This window comes from Carcharhinus amblyrhynchos, unplaced genomic scaffold (genome assembly GCF_965287045.1).
Source record: "Carcharhinus amblyrhynchos unplaced genomic scaffold, sCarAmb.v2.hapA scaffold_39, whole genome shotgun sequence".
In the NCBI taxonomy this organism is placed as follows: domain Eukaryota; kingdom Metazoa; phylum Chordata; class Chondrichthyes; order Carcharhiniformes; family Carcharhinidae; genus Carcharhinus; species Carcharhinus amblyrhynchos.
In genome coordinates, this window is record NW_027649780.1 from 44,516 (window position 1) to 63,255 (window position 18,740).

The 18,740-nt window shown below is 53.9% G+C and overlaps 1 protein-coding gene across 1 annotated transcript in view; it reads left to right on the forward strand.

Annotated features, from left to right (window-relative positions):
• The window catches only part of LOC145363605 (tubulin polymerization-promoting protein family member 3-like), a 33,932-nt gene that overhangs the window by 14,817 nt on the left and 375 nt on the right, over nucleotides 1-18,740 (forward strand). The window contains exons 2-3 of the mRNA XM_080218787.1: nucleotides 11,444-11,812; nucleotides 17,399-17,552. Coding sequence (XP_080074913.1) covers nucleotides 11,622-11,812; nucleotides 17,399-17,552 — 345 coding nt within the window. The 5' untranslated portion in view covers nucleotides 11,444-11,621. The remainder of the gene's footprint in view (nucleotides 1-11,443; nucleotides 11,813-17,398; nucleotides 17,553-18,740) is intronic.

Below are 18,740 nucleotides of genomic sequence, written 5' to 3' on the forward strand. Positions count from 1 at the left end.
CTGCACTCTCCCCCCACCGCACTCTCTCCCCCACCACACTCTCCCCCCCACCACACTCTCCCCCCACTACACTCTCCCCCCGACTACACTCTCCCCCCCACTACACTCTCCCCCCACTGCACTCTCCCCCACTGCACTCTCCCCCCACTGCACTCTCCCCCGACTACACTCTCCCCCCCACTGCACTCTCCCCCCACTGCACTCTCCCCCCCACTGCACTCTCCCCCCACTGCACTCTCCCCCGACTGCACTCTCCCCCGACTACACTCTCCCCCACTGCACTCTCCCCCGACTACACTCTCCCCCCACTACACTCTCCCCCCACTACACTCTCCCCCCCCACCACACTCTCCCCCCCACCGCACTCTCCCCCCACTGCACTCTCCCCCCACCGCACTCTCCCCCCCACCACACTCTCCCCCCCACCACACTCTCCCCCCCACTACACTCTCCCCCGACTACACTCTCCCCCCCACTACACTCTCCCCCCCACTGCACTCTCCCCCCACTGCACTCTCCCCCGACTACACTCTCCCCCCCACTGCACTCTCCCCCCCACTACACTCTCCCCCCACTGCACTCTCCCCCGACTACACTCTCCCCCCCACTACACTCTCCCCCCACTGCACTCTCCCCCCCACTACACTCTCCCCCCACTGCACTCTCCCCCCACTGCACTCTCCCCCCACTGCACTCTCCCCCCACTGCACTCTCCCCCCCACTGCACTCTCCCCCCACTGCACTCTCCCCCCACTGCACTCTCCCCCCACTGCTGCACTCTCCCCCCACTGCTCCACTCTCCCCCCACTGCTGCACTCTCCCCCCACTGCTGCACTCTCCCCCCACTGCTGCACTCTCCCCCCACTGCTGCACTCTCCCCCCACTGCTGCACTCTCCCCCCACTGCTGCACTCTCCCCCCACTGCACTCTCCCCCCCGCTGCACTCTCCCCCCCGCTGCACTCTCCCCCGCCTGCACTCTCCCCCCCGCTGCACTCTCCCCCCCGCTGCACTCTCCCCCCCGCTGCACTCTCCCCCCCGCTGCACTCTCCCCCCCGCTGCACTCTCCCCCCACTGCACTCTCCCCCCACTGCACTCTCCCCCCACTGCACTCTCCCCCGACTACACTCTCCCCCCCACTGCACTCTCCCCCCCACTACACTCTCCCCCCACTGCACTCTCCCCCGACTACACTCTCCCCCCCACTACACTCTCCCCCCGCTGCACTCTCCCCCCCGCTGCACTCTCCCCCCCGCTACACTCTCCCCCCCACTACACTCTCCCCACCAGCTCGCCCCCCGCCATAACCCCCTCCCCCCCATAACCCTCTCCCCCCCATAACCCTCTCCCCCCCCATCCCCCCATAACCCTCTCCCCCCCATAACCCTCTCCCCCCCCATAACCCTCTCCCCCCCATAACCCTCTCCCCCCCATAACCCTCTCCCCCCCCATAACCCTCTCCCCCCCACAACCCTCTCCCCCCTCCTTGTTGGTGGGGAATCTCTGTAACTCGGGCCTCCACTGCTCCTCCGGGGGTCGTGGGGGAGGGCGCGGGGTGTGGGGGGAGAATCCCACAGACTGACCCCCCCCCCCCCCGAGAGAGAAGAAATTCCCTCCTCATCCCCGCCTTCACTGGGAGGGAGAAAGAGAGAGAGAGACACCCCCCCTTATTTTCAAACCACGACCCCCACACCCTCTCCCCCACCATCCCCCCTCCCACCCCCGTCCAAAAACAAAAACAACAAAAAAAGAACAAAAACAGCCCGGGAAACAGGCCCTTCGGCCCAACTTGTCCGTGCCGTCCAGTTTTTAACCCCCTACGCAAGTCCCAATTGCCCGCATTTGGCCCGTGTCCCTCTGTGTCCATCTTACCCATGTAAACGCTTTTTACAAGACAAAATTGTACCCGCCTCTGCTACTGCCTCTGGCAGCTCGTTCCAGACACTCTCCGCCCTCTGTGGTGTCCAACCATGTGTCGGTGAAGTGGATTGGACATGCTAAATTGCCCCTTAGTGTCAGAGGGAGCAGCAGGGTAAATATGTGGGGGTTACGGGAATAGGATCTGGGTGGGATTGTCTTCAGTGCAGACTTGATGGGCTGAATGGCCTCCTTCTGCACTGTAGGCATTCTATGATTCAATAATTCCGAGTGAAAAAATTGCCCCTCTGGACCTTTGTGTATCTCTCCCCTCTCACCTTAAACCTCTCCCCTCTAGTTTTAGACTCCCCTACCTTTGGGAAAAGATATTGACTATCCAGCTGATCTGTGCCACTCATTATTTTACAGACCTCTATAAGATCACCCCTCAGCCTCCTACACTCCAGAGAAAAAAGTCCCAGTCTATCCAGCCTCTCCTTATAACTCAAACCATCAACTCCTCCTCGTTCTAAATTCCTGCTCCCCCCCCCACCTCAGAATCGTATCTGTTTCAATAAGATCATCTCTTGTTCTTTGTAAGCTCCAATGGGTACAGGCCCCCCCAAAACCTGCTTAACCCTTCCCTCAATGAGAAGTCTCACAACACCAGGTTAAAGTCCAGGAGGTTTATTTTGGAATCACGAGCTTGTGGAACGCTGCTCCTTAGGATAGAGGTGGAGAGACTCTTCCCGCTCAGAAAGGACAGTAGGACTAGGGGGCACAGCCTCAAGATAAAAGGGGGGGCGGTTTAGAATGGAGTTGAGGAGGAACTTCTTCACTCAAAGGGTGGTGAACCTCTGGAATTCTCTGCCCGTTGAGGTGGTGGAGGCTGCCTCGCTAAATATTTTTAAGACGCGGGTTGATGGGTTTTTGATAAGAGAGGGGATTAAGGGTTATGGGGAGAGGGCGGGAATGTGGAACTGAGCCACGACAGATCAGCCATGATCTTATTGAATGGCGGGGCAGGCTCGAAGGGGCTAGATGGCCTACTCCTGCTCCTATTTCTTATGTCCTTATGTTATCAGGAAGGAGTGAAGGAACAGTGCTCCGCAAGCTCGTGATTCCAAATAAACCTGTTGGACTTTGAATGTGAGGTTATGAGATATCTTACTGTGCCCACCCCAGTCCAACGCCGGCATCTCCACCTCATGGCTTCCCTCAATGAGACAAACCCACCCCCCTGCCCTTCTTGAACCCGCTGCAGTCCCCATTCCAGGAACCAGGCCAGGGAACCTTCTCTGAATGGCCTCCAATGTGAGAACGTCCCTCTTTGAGAGAGGAACTCAAAGTCATACCCGGTACTCCGGGGTTTAAAGTTTATTTATTGTCCCAAGTAGGCTTGCATTAACACTACAATGAAGTTACTGTGAAAATCCCCGAGTCGCCACGCTCCGGCGCCTGTTCGGGTTACACCGAGGGAGAATTTATCACAGCCAATGCGCCCTAACCAGCACGTCCTTCGGACTGTGGGAGGAAACCGGAGCACCCGGAGGAAACCCACAAAGTGTCCAGAGATGTGTAGGTTAGGTGGATTGGTCACGGTAAATTGCCTACAGTGTCCTGGGATGTGTAGGTTAGAGGGGTTAGTGAGGTAAATGTGCGGGGTTACGGGGATAGGGCCTGGGATACTGGGATTGTTGTTGGCGCAGACACGATGGGCCGAATGGCCTCCTCCTGTACTGTGGGGTGTCTGTGACATTAGAAAGCTCATTGAAAGAGGGCAGTAGGCCCTTTGCATCATTGTTCTAGACTCTACCGACTGTAGGCCAACACATCACGTAGGCCAAAATATTCCGCACCCCCAACCCCCCCACAATCCGTGCCCCAGGAATCTATCGTGAAAGTGTCACTGCCCCCCCCCTGTGAATGGCAGGGTAACAACTCCCCAAAAGCAGAGTGTGGGGATGGGGGGGGTGCAAAAGGGATTAGGGGAAGCAACTGAGCAAGGCGAAATTAAAATGGAGACCAAGATGATAGTCATTGAGCAATAGAGCAGGAGAACAGGTTCTTTGGCCCAGCTCCTCCATGCTGACCCTGGTCATAGAGTCAGAGGGATTTACAACATGGAAACAGGCCCTTCGGCCCAACATCCTCCATGCTGACCCTGGTCATAGAGTCAGAGGGATTTACAACATGGAAACAGGCCCTTCGGCCCAACATCCTCCATGCTGACCCTGGTCATAGAGTCAGAGGGATTTACAACATGGAAACAGGCCCTTCGGCCCAACATCCTCCATGCTGACCCTGGTCATAGAGTCAGAGGGATTTACAACATGGAAACAGGCCCTTCGGCCCAACATCCTCCATGCTGGCCCTGGTCATGGAGTCAGAGGGGTTTACAACATGGATCCAGGCCCTTCGGCCTGACTCCTCCATGCTGACCCTGGTGCCCTCCCAGCTGGTCCCAATTGCCCACATTTGACCCAACGTCCCTCTAATCCTTTCCCATCCATGTTCTTATCCAAATGTCGCCTCAACCGCTTTCTCTGGCCACTCACGAGAGGGAAACATCCTCTCAACCTCCACCACCCCACCCCTCCTCCGCCCCCTCAGAACCGTATCTGTTTCAATAAGATCATCTCTCATTCTGTCTAAACTCCAATGGATACAGTGCCCCTCCCAAACCTTCTCAACCCTTCTTTCAATAAGACAAACCACCCTCCCCACCGCCACCCACCCCCCCCCCCCCCCCCCACCCTCCACTCCTTCATCCTAGGAAGCGGCCCGCGGAACCTTCTCTGAATGGCCTCCGATATGAGCAAGTCCCCCCTTCAGTGAGGAGATCAAAACCGTATCCAGGACTCCGGATGTGGTCTCATCAGGACCCTGTATGGTTAGAACAAACTTCCCCAATTTCTATACTCCATCTAATTTGATGTGATTTATTATTGTCACATGTATTGGGATACATCGAAAAGTATTGTTTCTTGCATGCTTTACAAAGCATACTGTTCATAGAGTACATCGCGAGAAGGAAAGGAGAGAGTGCAGAATGTAGTGTTACAGTCATAGCTAGGGTGTAGAGAAAGATCAACTTAATGTAAGGTAGGTCCATTCAAAAGTCTGACAGCAGCAGGGAAGAAGCTGTTCTTGAGTCTCTTGGTACGTGACCTCAGACTTTTGTATCTTTTTCCCAAATGAAGAAGGTGGAAGAGAGAATGTCCGGGGTGCGTGGGGATCCTTGATTATACTGGCTGCTTTGCCAAGGCAATGGGAAGTGTAGACAGGGTCAGTGGACGGGAGGTTGGTTTGAGGGATGGACTGGTCTGCATTCAGGACCCTTTGTAGTTCCTTGCAGGAGCCCGTACCGAGCTGTGATACAACAAGAAAGAACGCTTTCTAGGGTGCATCTGTAAATGTTGGTGAGAATTGTAGCAGACATGCCAAATTTCCTTAGCCTCCTGAGAAAATAGAGGCATTGGTGAACTTTCTTAACTATAGTGTCAGTGTGGAGGGGCCAGGGCAGGTTGTTGGTGATCTGGTCTCCAGATGTCCCCTCACAATAAGGGCTAATGCTTCACCTGCCTTCCTACTCACTAGCTGTACCGGCAGGCTAACACTTCAGTGATTCATGTAGCAGGATGCCCAGATCCCTCTGTACCTCAGAGTGCTGGCTTGGTTGTTACCTCAGTGCTGTTGGTGGGATTCTGCCATGCGTAAACTGGTCGCAAGTTTGCCTGCGCAACCACAATGAGTTCATTGGAGTGTAAAAATTGGCGGCTGATGTTACAGTTGCATAGAACGTTGGTTAGGCCACATTTGGAGTACTGCGTCCAGTTCTGGTCGCCACACTACCAGAAGGACATGGAGGCTTTGGAGAGAGTGCGGAGGAGGTTCACCAGGATGTTGCCTGGTACAGAGGGTCTTAGCTATGAGGAGAGATTGGGTAAACTGGGGTTGTTCTCCCTGGAAAGACGGAGGATGAGGGGAGACCTAATAGAGGTGTATAAAATTATGAAGGGCGTAGACAGGGTGAACAGTGGGAAGCTTTCTCCCAGGTCGGAGGTGACGAACACAAGGGGTCACAGTTTCAAGGTGAGGAGGGGCGAGGTTTAACTCAGATATCAGAGGGACGTATTTTACACAGAGGGTGGTGGGGGCCTGGAATGCACTGCCAAGCAGGGTGGTGGAGGCAGACAGGCTGGGATCGTTTGAGACTTATCTGGATAGTCACATGAGCAGACTGGGAATGGAGGGATACAGAAGAATGGTCTAGTTGGACCAATGAGCAGTGCAGGCTTAGAGGGCCGAAGGGCCTGTTTCCTGTGCTGTACTGTTCTTTGTTCTTTATTTCCTCTGTAGAGTGCTGGGGGAGGGGGAGATGCTTTATAAATTAATATATTTGAGCACGAGAATGTGTGCTTTCAACACGAGAGTGTGTGCCACTGACGGATGGGTTGGTGAGAGGAGGCAAGAACAGATTTAATAGACGGCTTTCAATACTGCAGTGAATTCTGGGATAGTGCAGCAGCCATTGTATCTCTCTCTTTCATCTCTCTCTCTCTCTTTCGGTCGGTCTCGATCTCTGTCCTGTCCCTTTGTCTCTCTCTCTCTCACCTGCCTCATGCTCTCTGCCTCGCGCTCTCTGCCTTGCGTGGTCTCTGTCTCACGCTGGCGCTATCTCTCTCTCGCGCCAGCGTGCTCTCTCTCGCGCCAGCGTGGTCTCTCTCGCGCTGGTGCTCTCTCTCGCGCTGGTGCTCTCTCTCGCACTGGTGCTCTCTCTCGTGCCAGCGTGCGCTCTCTCGCGCTGGTGCTCTCTCCCGCGCTGGTGCTCTCTCTTGTGCTAGCACACTCTCTCTTGCACTGGCTCTCTCTCTCACGCTGGTGCTCTCTCTTGTGCTGGCTCACTCTCCCTCTCGCGCTGGCTCGCTCTCCCTCTCGCGCTGGCTCGCTCTCCCTCTCGCGCTGGCTCGCTCTCCCTCTCGCGCTGGCTCGCTCTCCCTCTCGCGCTGGCTCGCTCTCCCTCTCGCGCTGGCTCTCTCTCCCTCTCGCGCTGGCTCTCTCTCCCTCTCGCGCTGGTTCTCTCTCTCTCTCGCGCTGGTGCTCTCTCTCTCTCGCGCTGGTGCTCTCTCTCGCGCTGGTGCTCTCTCTCGCGCTGGTGCTCTCTCTTGCGCCAGCGCGCGCGCTCTCGCGCTGGTGCTCTCTCTTGTGCTAGCAAGCTGTCTCTCACACTGGTGCTCTCTCTCACGCTGGTGCTCTCTCTTGTGCTAGCACGCTCTCTCTCACACTGGTGCTCTCTCTCGCACTGGTGCGCTCTCTCACGCTGGTGCTCTCTCTCACGCTGGTGCTCTCTCTCGCGCCAGCGCGCTCTCTCTCACGCTGGTGCTCTCTCTCGCACTGGTGCTCTCTCTCGCCAGCGCGCTCTCTCTCACGCTGGTGCTCTCTCTCGCACTGGTGCTCTCTCTCGTGCTAGCACGCTCTCTCTCGCGCTGGTGCTCTCTCTCGCGCTGGTGCTCTCTCTCGCGCTGGTGCTCTCTCCCTCTCGTGCTGGTTCTCTCTCTCTCGTGCTGGTTCTCTCTCTCGTGCTGGTTCTCTCTCTCTCTCGTGCTGGTTCTCTCTCTCTCTCGTGCTGGTTCTCTCTCTCTCTCGTGCTGGTTCTCTCTCTCTCTCGTGCTGGTTCTCTCTCTCTCTCGTGCTGGTTCTCTCTCTCTCTCGTGCTGGTTCTCTCTCTCTCTCACGCTGGTGCTCTCTCTCGCACTGGTGCTCTCTCTGTCTCGTGCTGGCGTGCTCTCTCTCCCTCTCGCACTGGCGCCCTGTCTCGCTCGCCCTGTATTGCTCGCCCTCTCTTCAGTAGGTCTGGTTTTAAAGTCCTCCTCTACCTCTTTGGAAGGCATCTGAAGATGAGGTGTGGGGTGAGGTGGAATGTGGGGGTCTTGTGAAGTGCAATGTGTGGCCACCCCTTTGCCTTCCCATCCATCCACCCATGACCCATCTCCCATTTTATGTTGGAATTGTCATCTCTGGGGCCTGTCGAACCTACTTAAGTGCCCCATCGTGCCCCTGCAACCCCCCCCCCCCCCCCCCCCCGACCCCAAACTTTCTACCCAGCAGCCGGATGTCGGACAAGATTTGGGGTGGAGGAGGGATGAACCAGTGGTGGTGGTGGGGAGGGGGATGGTGGTTTGTGAAGGAGCCTCCCTTTGGTTGTGATCTCGCCAGTAGGTCGCACTCCCCCCAACCCTTTCCACCCTGCTCCCCCTCCCCCCACCCTCTCCCCAGCTTCTCAGCCCCAGACGTCATCCAACCCTCACCTCAGTCTGCACTCCAGAACCTCCTCTCTCCTCCGAGGACAGACTGTGCAGTACCAGCAATGGCCATGGCGCTGATGGGACCCATCTGAGGCAGGTACATCCTGCCCACATCGGGGTGGGGGTGGGGGGACACGTTCCCACAGTCAGGGTGGTTGGGTCAGCAGGAAGTAGACACTGCATCCTTTGACTAAACCAACTATCTGGAAAACTGTCTCAATACTCTGTGATTAGGTGGCACACTGCTGAGTACCGCTACCTCACAGCACCAGGGGCCCAGATTCAATTCCAGCCTCGGTCTGTGTGGAGGCTACACATTCTCCCCGTGACTGCGTGCGTTTCCTCAGGGTGCTCTGGTTTCTTCTCACAGTCTGAAAGATATGCAGGTTAGGTGGATTGACCATGCTAAATTGTCCCTTAGTGTCCAAAGATGTGCGGGTTAGGTGGATTGGCCGTGCTAAATTGTCCCTTAGTGTCCAAAGATGTGTAGGTTAGGTGGATTGGCCATGCTAAATTGTCCCTTAGTGTCCAAAGATGTGTAGGTTAGGTGGATTGGCCATGCTAAATTGCCCCTTAGTGTCCAAAGATGTGCAGGTTAGGGGGATTGGCCATGCTAAATTGCCCCTTAGTGTCCAAAGTTGTGTAGATTAGGGTGGATTGGCCATGCTAAATTGTCTCTTAGTGTCCAAAGTTGTGTAGGTTAGATGGATTGGCCATGCTAAATTGCCCCTTAGTGTCCAAAGTTGTGTAGGTTAGATGGATTGGCCATGCTAAATTGTCCCTTAGTGTCCAAAGATGTGCAGGTTAGGCAGATTGGCCATGCTAAATTGTCCCTTAGTGTCCAAAGATGTGCAGGTTAGGTGGATTGCATCTTGGGTAAAAGGTTGAGCTTGGGAAACGTGACTCAAATTGGCCCCAACTTAAAGACGTACACACACACACACACACACACACACACCTTTGCAGATGGAAGGGAGAGGTGAGAAGGCTGTTTTTAAGAAAAATATCATTCATGTACCCTCCGCAGAATCCACAAAAGCATCACGGTGCCGAAGGAGGCCATTCTGCCCGTCCTGTCTGCGCTTGCGCAACGCTGCCGGGCCTACATTAGTGAGGCCACACAGCCAGAGTCCTGTGTGTACATTTTCTGGTCACCTCACTCTAGGGAGGATGTGATTACACTTTGGAGAAGATAGGGAGGAGATTGACCAGGATGTGGCCTGGGCTGTCGTTTCAGCGACAGCGCACATCGCTAAAAAAGTACGAACAGGAGAGTAGGCCATTAGGCCCCTCCGGCCTACTGCTCCCTCTAATAAGATCGGGGCCCATCTGAACACTCGCTAACTCCACTTTCCTGTCTTCTCTACCCAACCCTTAACTGTCCCAACTGATAAATAAAACTATCGATCTCGGCCTTGGAAATGTTTCAGGATTCGGCCTTCACCGGGGTAAAGAATATTCAAGATTGGCCACTCTGGGAGAGAAGAAATTCTCCTTTAAATCCATCTTAATTGAGCATTCTCTCATTCTGAAACTGTGCCCTCTGGTCCTACACTCTCCCCTGATGAACCTTCCGACATTTACCATGTCTAAATCTGTTTGCTCTGGAGTCATAGAGGTTTACAGCATGGAAATAGGCCCTTCGGCCCAACTTATCCAGCCTGTTACACGGGGAACAGGAGGAGGCCCCGTTCAGCCCCTTCTCCGGCCTGTTACACAGGGAACAGGAGGAGGCCCCATTCGGCCCCTTCTCCGGCCTGTTACCCGGGGAACAGGAGGAGGCCCCGTTCAGCCCCTTCTCCGGCCTGTTACACAGGGAACAGGAGGAGGCCCCGTTCAGCCCCTTCTCCGGCCTGTTACACGGGGAACAGGAGGAGGCCCCGTTCAGCCCCTTCTCCGGCCTGTTACACGGGGAACAGGAGGAGGCCCCGTTCAGCCCCTTCTCCGGCCTGTTACACGGGGAACGGGAGGAGGCCCCGTTCAGCCCCTTCTCCGGCCTGTTACACGGGGAACAGGAGGAGGCCCCGTTCAGCCCCTTGTCCGGCCTGTTACACAGGGAACAGGAGGAGGCCCCGTTCAGCCCCTTCTCCGGCCTGTCACACGGGGAACAGGAGGAGGCCCCGTTCAGCCCCTTCTCCGGCCTGTTACACGGGGAACAGGAGGAGGCCCCGTTCAGCCCCTTGTCCGGCCTGTTACACGGGGAACAGGAGGAGGCCCCGTTCAGCCCCTTCTCCGGCCTGTCACACGGGGAACAGGAGGAGGCCCCGTTCAGCCCCTTCTCCGGCCTGTTACACAGGGAACAGGAGGAGGCCCCGTTCAGCCCCTTCTCCGGCCTGTTACACAGGGAACAGGAGGAGGCCCCGTTCAGCCCCTTCTCCAGCCTACTATCCAGAGCACTTTGACTCAGTTGGAGTTTAATGCGGAGAAGTGTGAGGTAATTCATTTCGGTAGGAATAACAGATGTGTTGAGTATAGGGCTAACGGGAGGACTTTGAATAGTGTGGATGAACAGAGGGATCTAGGTGTATGTGTACATTGATCCCTGAAAGTTGGGAATCAAGTAGATAAGGTTGTTAAGAAGGCATACGGTGTCTTGGCGTTTATTGGTAGGGGGATTGAATTTAGGAGTCGCAGCGTCATGTTGCAACTGTACACAACTCTGGTGCGGCCGCACTTGGAGTATTGTGTGCAGTTCTGGTCCCCACATTATAGGAAGGATGTGGAGGCTTTGGAGAGGGTGCAGAGGAGGTTTACCAGGATATTGCCTGGTATGGAGGGGAGATCCTACGAGGAGAGACTGAGAGATTTGGGGTTGTTTTCGCTGGAAAGAAGGCGGCTAAGAGGGGATCTTATTGAAACATATAAGATGATTAGAGGTTTAGATAGGGTGGATGGTGATAGCCTTTTTCCTCGGATGGAGAAAGCTAGCACGAGGGGGCATGGCTTTAAATTAAGGGGGGGTAGTTATAGGACGGATGTCAGGGGTAGGTTCTTTACCCAGAGGGTGGTGAGGGATTGGAATGCCCTGCCTGCTGCAGTTGTAAATGCGCCTAGTTTGGGGGCGTTTAAGAGATCCGTGGATAGGTTTATGGACGAAAAGGGATTGGTTTAGGTTAGAGGGTCATTGCTTTTTAACTGGTCGGCGCAACATCGTGGGCCGAAGGGCCTGTTCTGCGCTGTAATGTTCTATGTTCTATGTTCAGCGAGTCGAGTGAGTGACCACCAGAGTCTGAAGACATTAAGTGCAGAGTTAATTTTTCCTTCCTGTGTGTTGTTCCAGTGCGTCGCAGGTTTTGAGCGTGGAGACGGGCCGTGTTCGCCCAACGGTAACCCCGGGACCTCTGCCTCGCCCACCGCCGGTCCCGCACCAGCCCCCAGCACCGCGAGCCTCTCGTGTTCCACCGCCCTCCCAGGCCCGACCAGCGAGGAAGGAGAGGTGGAGGGGTGGCGAGTGAAGCATGGCGGAGGGAGCGGGCAGACTGCCGGAGCTGGAGGAGTCCTTCCGTCGTTTCGCCATCCACGGGGACACCAAGGCCACCGGCCATGACATGACGGGCAAGAACTTCGCCAAGCTGTGCAAGGACTGCAAGGTCATCGACGGCAAGAACGTTACGGGCACTGACGTGGACATCGTCTTCACCAAGGTCAAGTAAGTAGCAGGCTCAGGAGGGCGGCACGGGTGGCACAGTGGTTAGCACTGCTGCCTCTCAGCATCAGGGACCCTGGTTCGATTCCGGCTTTGGCCACTATCTTGTGGAGTTTGCGCATTCTCCCTGTGTCTGCATGGGTTTTCTCCGGGTGCTCCGGTTTCCTCTCTCAGTCCAAAGATGTGCAGGTTAGGTGGATTGGCCGTGCTAAATTGTCCTTTAGTGTCCAAAGATGTGCAGGTTAGGTGGATTGGCCATGCTAAATTGTCCTTTAGTGTCCAAAGATGTGCAGGTTAGGTGGATTGGCCGTGCTAAATTGTCCCTTAGTGTCCAAAGATGTGCGGGTTAGGTGGATTGGCCATGCTAAATTGTCCCTTAGTGTCCAAAGATGTGCGAGTTGGGTGGATTGGCCATGCTAAATTGCCCCTTAGAGTCCAAAGATGTGCAGGTTAGGTGGATTGGCCATGCTAAATTGTCCCTTAGTGTCCAAAGATGTGCGAGTTGGGTGGATTGGCCATGCTAAATTGCCCCTTAGAGTCCAAAGATGTGCAGGTTAGGGTGGATTGGCCATGCTAAATTGCCCCTTAGAGTCCAAAGATGTGCAGGTTAGGTGGATTGGCTGTGCTAAATTGTCCCTTAGTGTCCAAAGATGTGCAGGTTAGGTGGATTGGCCATGCTAAATTGCCCCTTAGTGTCCAAAGATGTGCAGGTTAGGGGGATTGGACATGATATATTGTCCCTTAGTGTCCAAAGATGAGCAGTTTAGGTGGATTGGTCATGTTAAATTGCCCCTCAATGTCAGGAGGACAAGCAGGGTAAATTACTGGGGCTACGGCGATAGGGGCTGGGTGGGATCATGGTCGGTGCATACTCGATGGGGTGAACGGCCTCCTTGTACACAGTAGGATTCTATGATTCTAAGAGCAGGAACGGGACATGAGAACAGGAGTAGGCCTAATTCAGCGCTCTCAAGCCTACTCCCAACATTCGATAGGATCACTGTCTGATCTGTTGGCATTTCCAGTGATGGAATGATAGAAGTTTACAGCATGGAAACAGACCCTTTGGCCCAACTTGTCCATGCCGCCCAGCTTTTGCCACTAAGCTAGTCCCAATTACCTGCGTTTGGCCCATATCCCTCTGTACCCATCTTACCCATGTAACTAAGTGCTTTTTTAAAAGACAAAATTGTACCCGCCTCTACTACTACCTCTGGCAGCTTGTTCCAGACACTCACCACCCTCTGTGTAAAAAAATTGCCCCTCTGGATCTTTTTGTATCTCTCCCCTCTCACCTTAAACCCTCTAGTTTTAGACTCCCCCACCTTTGGGAAAAGATATTGACTCTGTAGCTGATCTGTACCCCTCATTATAGACCTCTGTAAGATCACCCCTAAGTCTCTTACGCTTCAGGGAAAAAAATCCCAGTCTATCCGGTGTCTCCTTATAACGCAACCCAACAAGTCCCAGTGGCATCCTAGTAAATCTCTTCTGCACTCTGGAGATCCCAGAGGATTGGAGAATAGCCAATGTTGTTCCTCTGTTTAAGAAGGGTAGCAAGAATAATCCAGGTAAATACTGGCCGGTGAGCCTTACATCAGTGGTAGGGAAATTATTGGAGAGGATTCTTCAAGACAGGATTTATTCCTACTTGGAAGTAAGTAGACGTATTAGTGAGAGGCAACATGGTTTTGTGAAGGGGAGGTCACGTTTCACTAACTTGATTGAGTTTTTCGAGGAAGTGATGAATATGATTGATGAGGGTAGGGCAGTGGATGTTGTCTACATGGACTTCAGTAAGGCCTTTGACAAGATCCCTCATGGCAGACTGGTGCGGAAGGTGAATGAAATCAGAGGTGATCTCATAAGATGGATACAAAACTGGCTCAGTCAAAAGGACTTGAGGTTGTTTTCATTGGAGAGAAGAAGGTTACGAGGTGCCCTAATTGAGGCATACAAGATGATCAGAGGGTTAGATAGGGTGGACAGTGAGAGCCTTTTTCCTCGGATGGTGATGGCTAACACGAGGGGACGTGGCTTTAAATTGAGGGGTGGTAATTATAGGACGGATGTCAGAGGTAGGTTCTTTACTCAGAGGGTAGTAAGGGCGTGGAATGCCCTGCCTGCAGCAGTTGTGGACTCGCCAACTTTAAGGGTGTTCAAATGGTCAGTGGATAGGCATATGGATAACATGGGAATAGTTTAGGTTAGAGGGTCATTAGATTGGTTCCACTGGTCGGTGCAACATCGAGGGCCGAAGGGTCCGTACTGCGCTGTAATGTTCGATGTTCTATCTACGTTCTAAAAAGGACAGAGGGTAGCAGTGGAAGGGTGTGTTTCTGAATGGAGGGCTGTGACAAGTGGCGTTCCTCAGGGTTCAGTGCTGGGACCTTTGCTGTTTGTAACATGTATAAATGATTTGGAGGAACATGTAACTGGTTTAATTAGTAACTTTGCGGATGACACAAAGGTTGTTGAATTTGCGGGTAGCGACGGGGACCACCAGAGGATGCAGCAGGATATAGATCAGTTGGAGACTTGGGCAGAGAGATGGCAAATGGTAAATCTTTTCTGTACCTTCTCCAAAGCTTCCACATCCTTCTGGTAGTGTGTGGAAAGTCTAATACAGAGAGGAAATATACAGTAAATGGCAGAACCCTTAAGAGTATTGATAGGCAGAGGGATCTGGGTGTACAGGTACACAGGTCACTGAAAGCGGCAATGCAGGTGGAGAAGGTACTCAAGAAGGTATACGGCATGCTTGCCTTCATCGGCCGGGACACTGAGTTTAAAAATGGGCAAGTCATGTTGCAGCTTTATGGAACCTCAGTTAGGCCGCCCTTGGAATATAGTGTTCAATTCTGGTTGCCACACTACCAGAAGGATGTGGGGGCTTTGGAGAGGGTACAGAAAAGATTTACCAGGATGTTGCCCTGGTATGGAGGGCATTAGCTACGAGGAGAGGTTGGAGAAACTTGGTTTGTTCTCACTGGAGCGACGGAGGTTGAGGGGAGACCTGATAGAAGTCTACAGGATTAGGAGAGGCATGGACAGAGTGGATAGTCAGAAGCTTTTTCCCAGGGTGGAAGAGTCAATTACGCGGGGGGGCACAGGTTTAAGGTGCGAGGGGCAAGGTTTAAAGGAGATGTACGAGGCAGGTATTTTACACAGAGGGTGGTGGGTGCCTGGAACTCGCTGCCGGGGGAGGTAGTGGAAGCGGATACGGTAGAGAGTTTTAAGGGGCGTCCGGACAAGTACATGAATAGGATGGGAATAGAGGGATATGGTCCCCGGAAGGGTAGGGGGGTTTTGTTCAGTCGGGACAGCGTGGTCAGTGCAGGCTTGGAGGGCCGAAGGGCCTGTTCCTGTGCCCTAATTCTCTTTGTCCTTTGTTCACCCGGAGGAAACCCATGCAGACACGGGGAGAACATGCACGGACGGCAACCCAAAGTGGGAATCGAGCCCGGGCCCCTGGCGCTGTGAGGCAGCTGTGCCACCGTCCCGCCCACAAACAGCAAAGAAAATCCCAGCACAGGAACAGGCCCTTCGGCCCTCCAAGCCTGCACCCGTCGTAATGCCCTAACTAAAAGGGAAAAAAAAACCCTTCTGCCCTTATTTGGTCCATATCTCTCCATTCCCTCCCTATTCATCTTCCCATCCAGATGTCTCTGAAATGTTGCCTGCGTCCACCACCTCCTCTGGTCCTCTGGCACCGTGTTTCAGGCACCCACCTCTCTGTGTGAAAACTTGCCCCACACACCTCCCTAAAACTTTCCCCCCCCCCCCTCACCTTGAACCTGTGCCCCCCTCCCCACAACCCCCCACCCCCCCCCCCCCCCCCCATAATTGACACTTCCACCCTGGGGGGAAAAAAAGCTATCCAGCTTCTCATAATTTTGTAGACCTCTATCAGGTCTTGCCCCTCAGCCTCTGTCTATCCAGTGGAAACAATCCTAGTTTACTCAACCTCTCTTCATTAGCCAACACCCTCGAGACCAGGCCACCTCCTGCTGAACCTTGGAACATAGAACACTACAGCACAAACAGGCCCTTCGGCCCACGAGTTGCGCCGATCACATCAACACCTACCAATCCATAGACCTATCTATAACCCCCAATCCCATTAAACCCCGTATACTCATCCAGAAGTCTTTTAAAAGACCCCAGCGAGTTCGCCTCCACCACCACCGACGGCAGCCGATTCCACTCACTCACCACCCTCTGAGTGAAAAACTTACCCCTGACATCTCCTCTGTACCTGCTCCCCAGCACCTTAAACCTGTGTCCTCTCGTAGCGACCATTTCAGCCCTGGGAAATAGCCTCTGAGAATCCACCCTATCTACTCCTCTCAACATCTTATAAACCTCTATCAGGTCACCTCTCAACCTTCGTCTCTCCAGGGAGAAGAGTCCCAGCTCCCTCAACCTAACCTTCTTAGCACTCTCTCCAAAGCTTCCACGTCCTTCTGGCAGTGTGGCGACCCAGAACTGCACGCGATACCCCAAATGCGGCCTAACCAAGGTTTTATATAGCTGGAAAATGAACCCCCCCCACCCAGCCCCCGTCAACATCCTTGGGGTTACCAATTCAGCTGGACTCGCCACATAAACACAGTGGCTACAAGAGTAGGTCAGAGGCTAGGAATCCTGCAGCGAGAACTCACTTTCTGACTCCCCCCTCCCCCAGCGCACCCCCCACCCCCCCCCCAACACCCCCCCAACGCCCAAGCCTGTCCATCATTTACAAGACACAAGTCAGGAGAGTGATGGAATACTCCCCACTTGCCTGGATGGGTGCGGCTCCAACAACACTCGAGAAGCTCGACACCATCCAGGACAAAGCAGCCCCCCCTTTGATGGGGACCCCATCCACTAACACTCCCTCCCTCCACCACCCACACACAGGGACCGCAGTGTGTGTGTGTACCGTCTACAAGATACACCGCAGCGACTCGCCGAGGCTCCTTCCGACAGCACCTTCCAAACCCACCACCCCTACCGTCTAGAAGGACGAGGGACAGCAGACACACGGGGGAACACCACCACCTGGAAGATCCCCCTCCGAGCCCCACTCACCACCCCGACTTGGGAATATATAGGGTGTTCCTTCGCAGTGGCTGGGTCAAAATCCTGGAATTCCTTCCCGAATGGCATTGTGGGTCAACCCACAGCACGCGGACTGCAGCGATTCAAGAAGGCAGCTCACCACCACCTTCTCAAGGGCAACTAGGGGATGGGCAATAAATGCTGGGCCCAGCCAGCGAGACCCACATCCCATGAGTCAATTGATAAAAGATACTCGATGCCCCGGCCGATGCTGCATTCCAGCTGGTATATTTCTGAGGGATAGTGAGTGACTTGGAGGGGGAACTTGCAGGTGGTGGTGTGCCCCATGATGTCCGCTGCCCCTTGTCCTTCTAGATGGACGTGATGGTGGGTTTGAAAGGTGCTGCATGCCTTCTTCACCACCTTACCCAGCTGCGTTGCCGTTCTCAGGGGGTCCCAGAGTAACAAACCTCTGTTAAGGGGCACGTCACCTGACACATCTACTCAAGTGGACCCTCTCCTCCTCCTCCTCCTCTTCCACAGGGCCAAGGCAGCTCGGGTCATTACCTTTGAGGAGTTCAGACAGGCACTGAAGGAGCTGGCGAAGAAGAGGTTCAAGGAGCTGGGAGAGGAGGAGGCCGTGGAGGCAGTCTACGCCCTCATCGCCGGGAAGGAGCCCACGCTCGTCGGCATCACGGTGGGTACACGAAAGCGTGTGGGGTGTGGTGGCAGTTAAATGGGGGGTTGGGGGAAGTGGGGAGATCTGGAGACATGTGTAGGCCAAATCGGGTAAGGACGGCAGATTTACCCTTCCCCTAGAGATGTGGGACATTAGTGAACCAGATGATCATCAGGGTCATCATTACTGGGATTAGTGCCATGGATTACATATTTTATTCAAATTGAATTTAAATTGCACCAGCTCTATTTCACCAAATTGGGCTGAAGGCTCAAGTCATAGTCTTAGGACAGGGACAGAGCTTTGGCCATGTTAAATTGCCCCTTAGTGTCCAAAGATGTGCAGGTTAGGTGGATTGGCCATGCTAAATTGTCCCTTAGTGTCCAAAGATGTGCAGGTTAGGTGGATTGGCCATGTTAAATTGTCCCTTAGTGTCCAAAGATGTGCAGGTTAGGTGGATTGGCCATGTTAAATTGTCCCCTTAGTGTCCAAAGATGTGCAGGTTAGGTGGATTGGCCATGTTAAATTGTCCCTTAGTGTCCAAAGATGTGCAGGTTAGGGGGATTGGCCATGCTAAATTGTCCCTTAGTGTCCAAAGATGTGCAGGTTAGGGTGGATTGGCCATGCTAAATTGTCCCTTAGTGTCCAAAGATGTGCAGGTTAGGTGGATTGGCCATGCTAAATTGTCCCTTAGTGTCCAATGATGTGTAGGTTAGGTGGATTGGCTGTGCTAAATTGTCCCTTAGTGTCCAAAGATGTGCAGGTTAGGTGGATTGGCCGTGCTAAATTGTCCCTTAGTGTCCAAAGATGTGCGGGTCAGGTGGATTGGCCATGCTAAATTGTCCCTTAGTGTCCAAAGATGTGCAGGTTAGGTGGATTGGCCATGCTAAATTGTCCCTTAGTGTCCAAAGATGTGAAGGTTAGGTGGATTGGCCATGCTAAATTGTCCCTTAGTGTCCAAAGATGTGCAGGTTAGGTGGATTGGCCATGCTAAATTGTCCCTCAGTGTCCAAAGATGTGAAGGTTAGGTGGATTGGACATGCTAAATTGTCCCTTAGTGTCCAAAGGGGATAGGGCCTGGCTGGGATTGTTGTGGGTTCAGATCTCGATGGGCTGAATGGCCTTCAGCCCATCCAACGGCACCTGATTTCTTGCCTTGCGGTGGACTCTGGTGTGCGGCCGCACACACACACACACACACACACA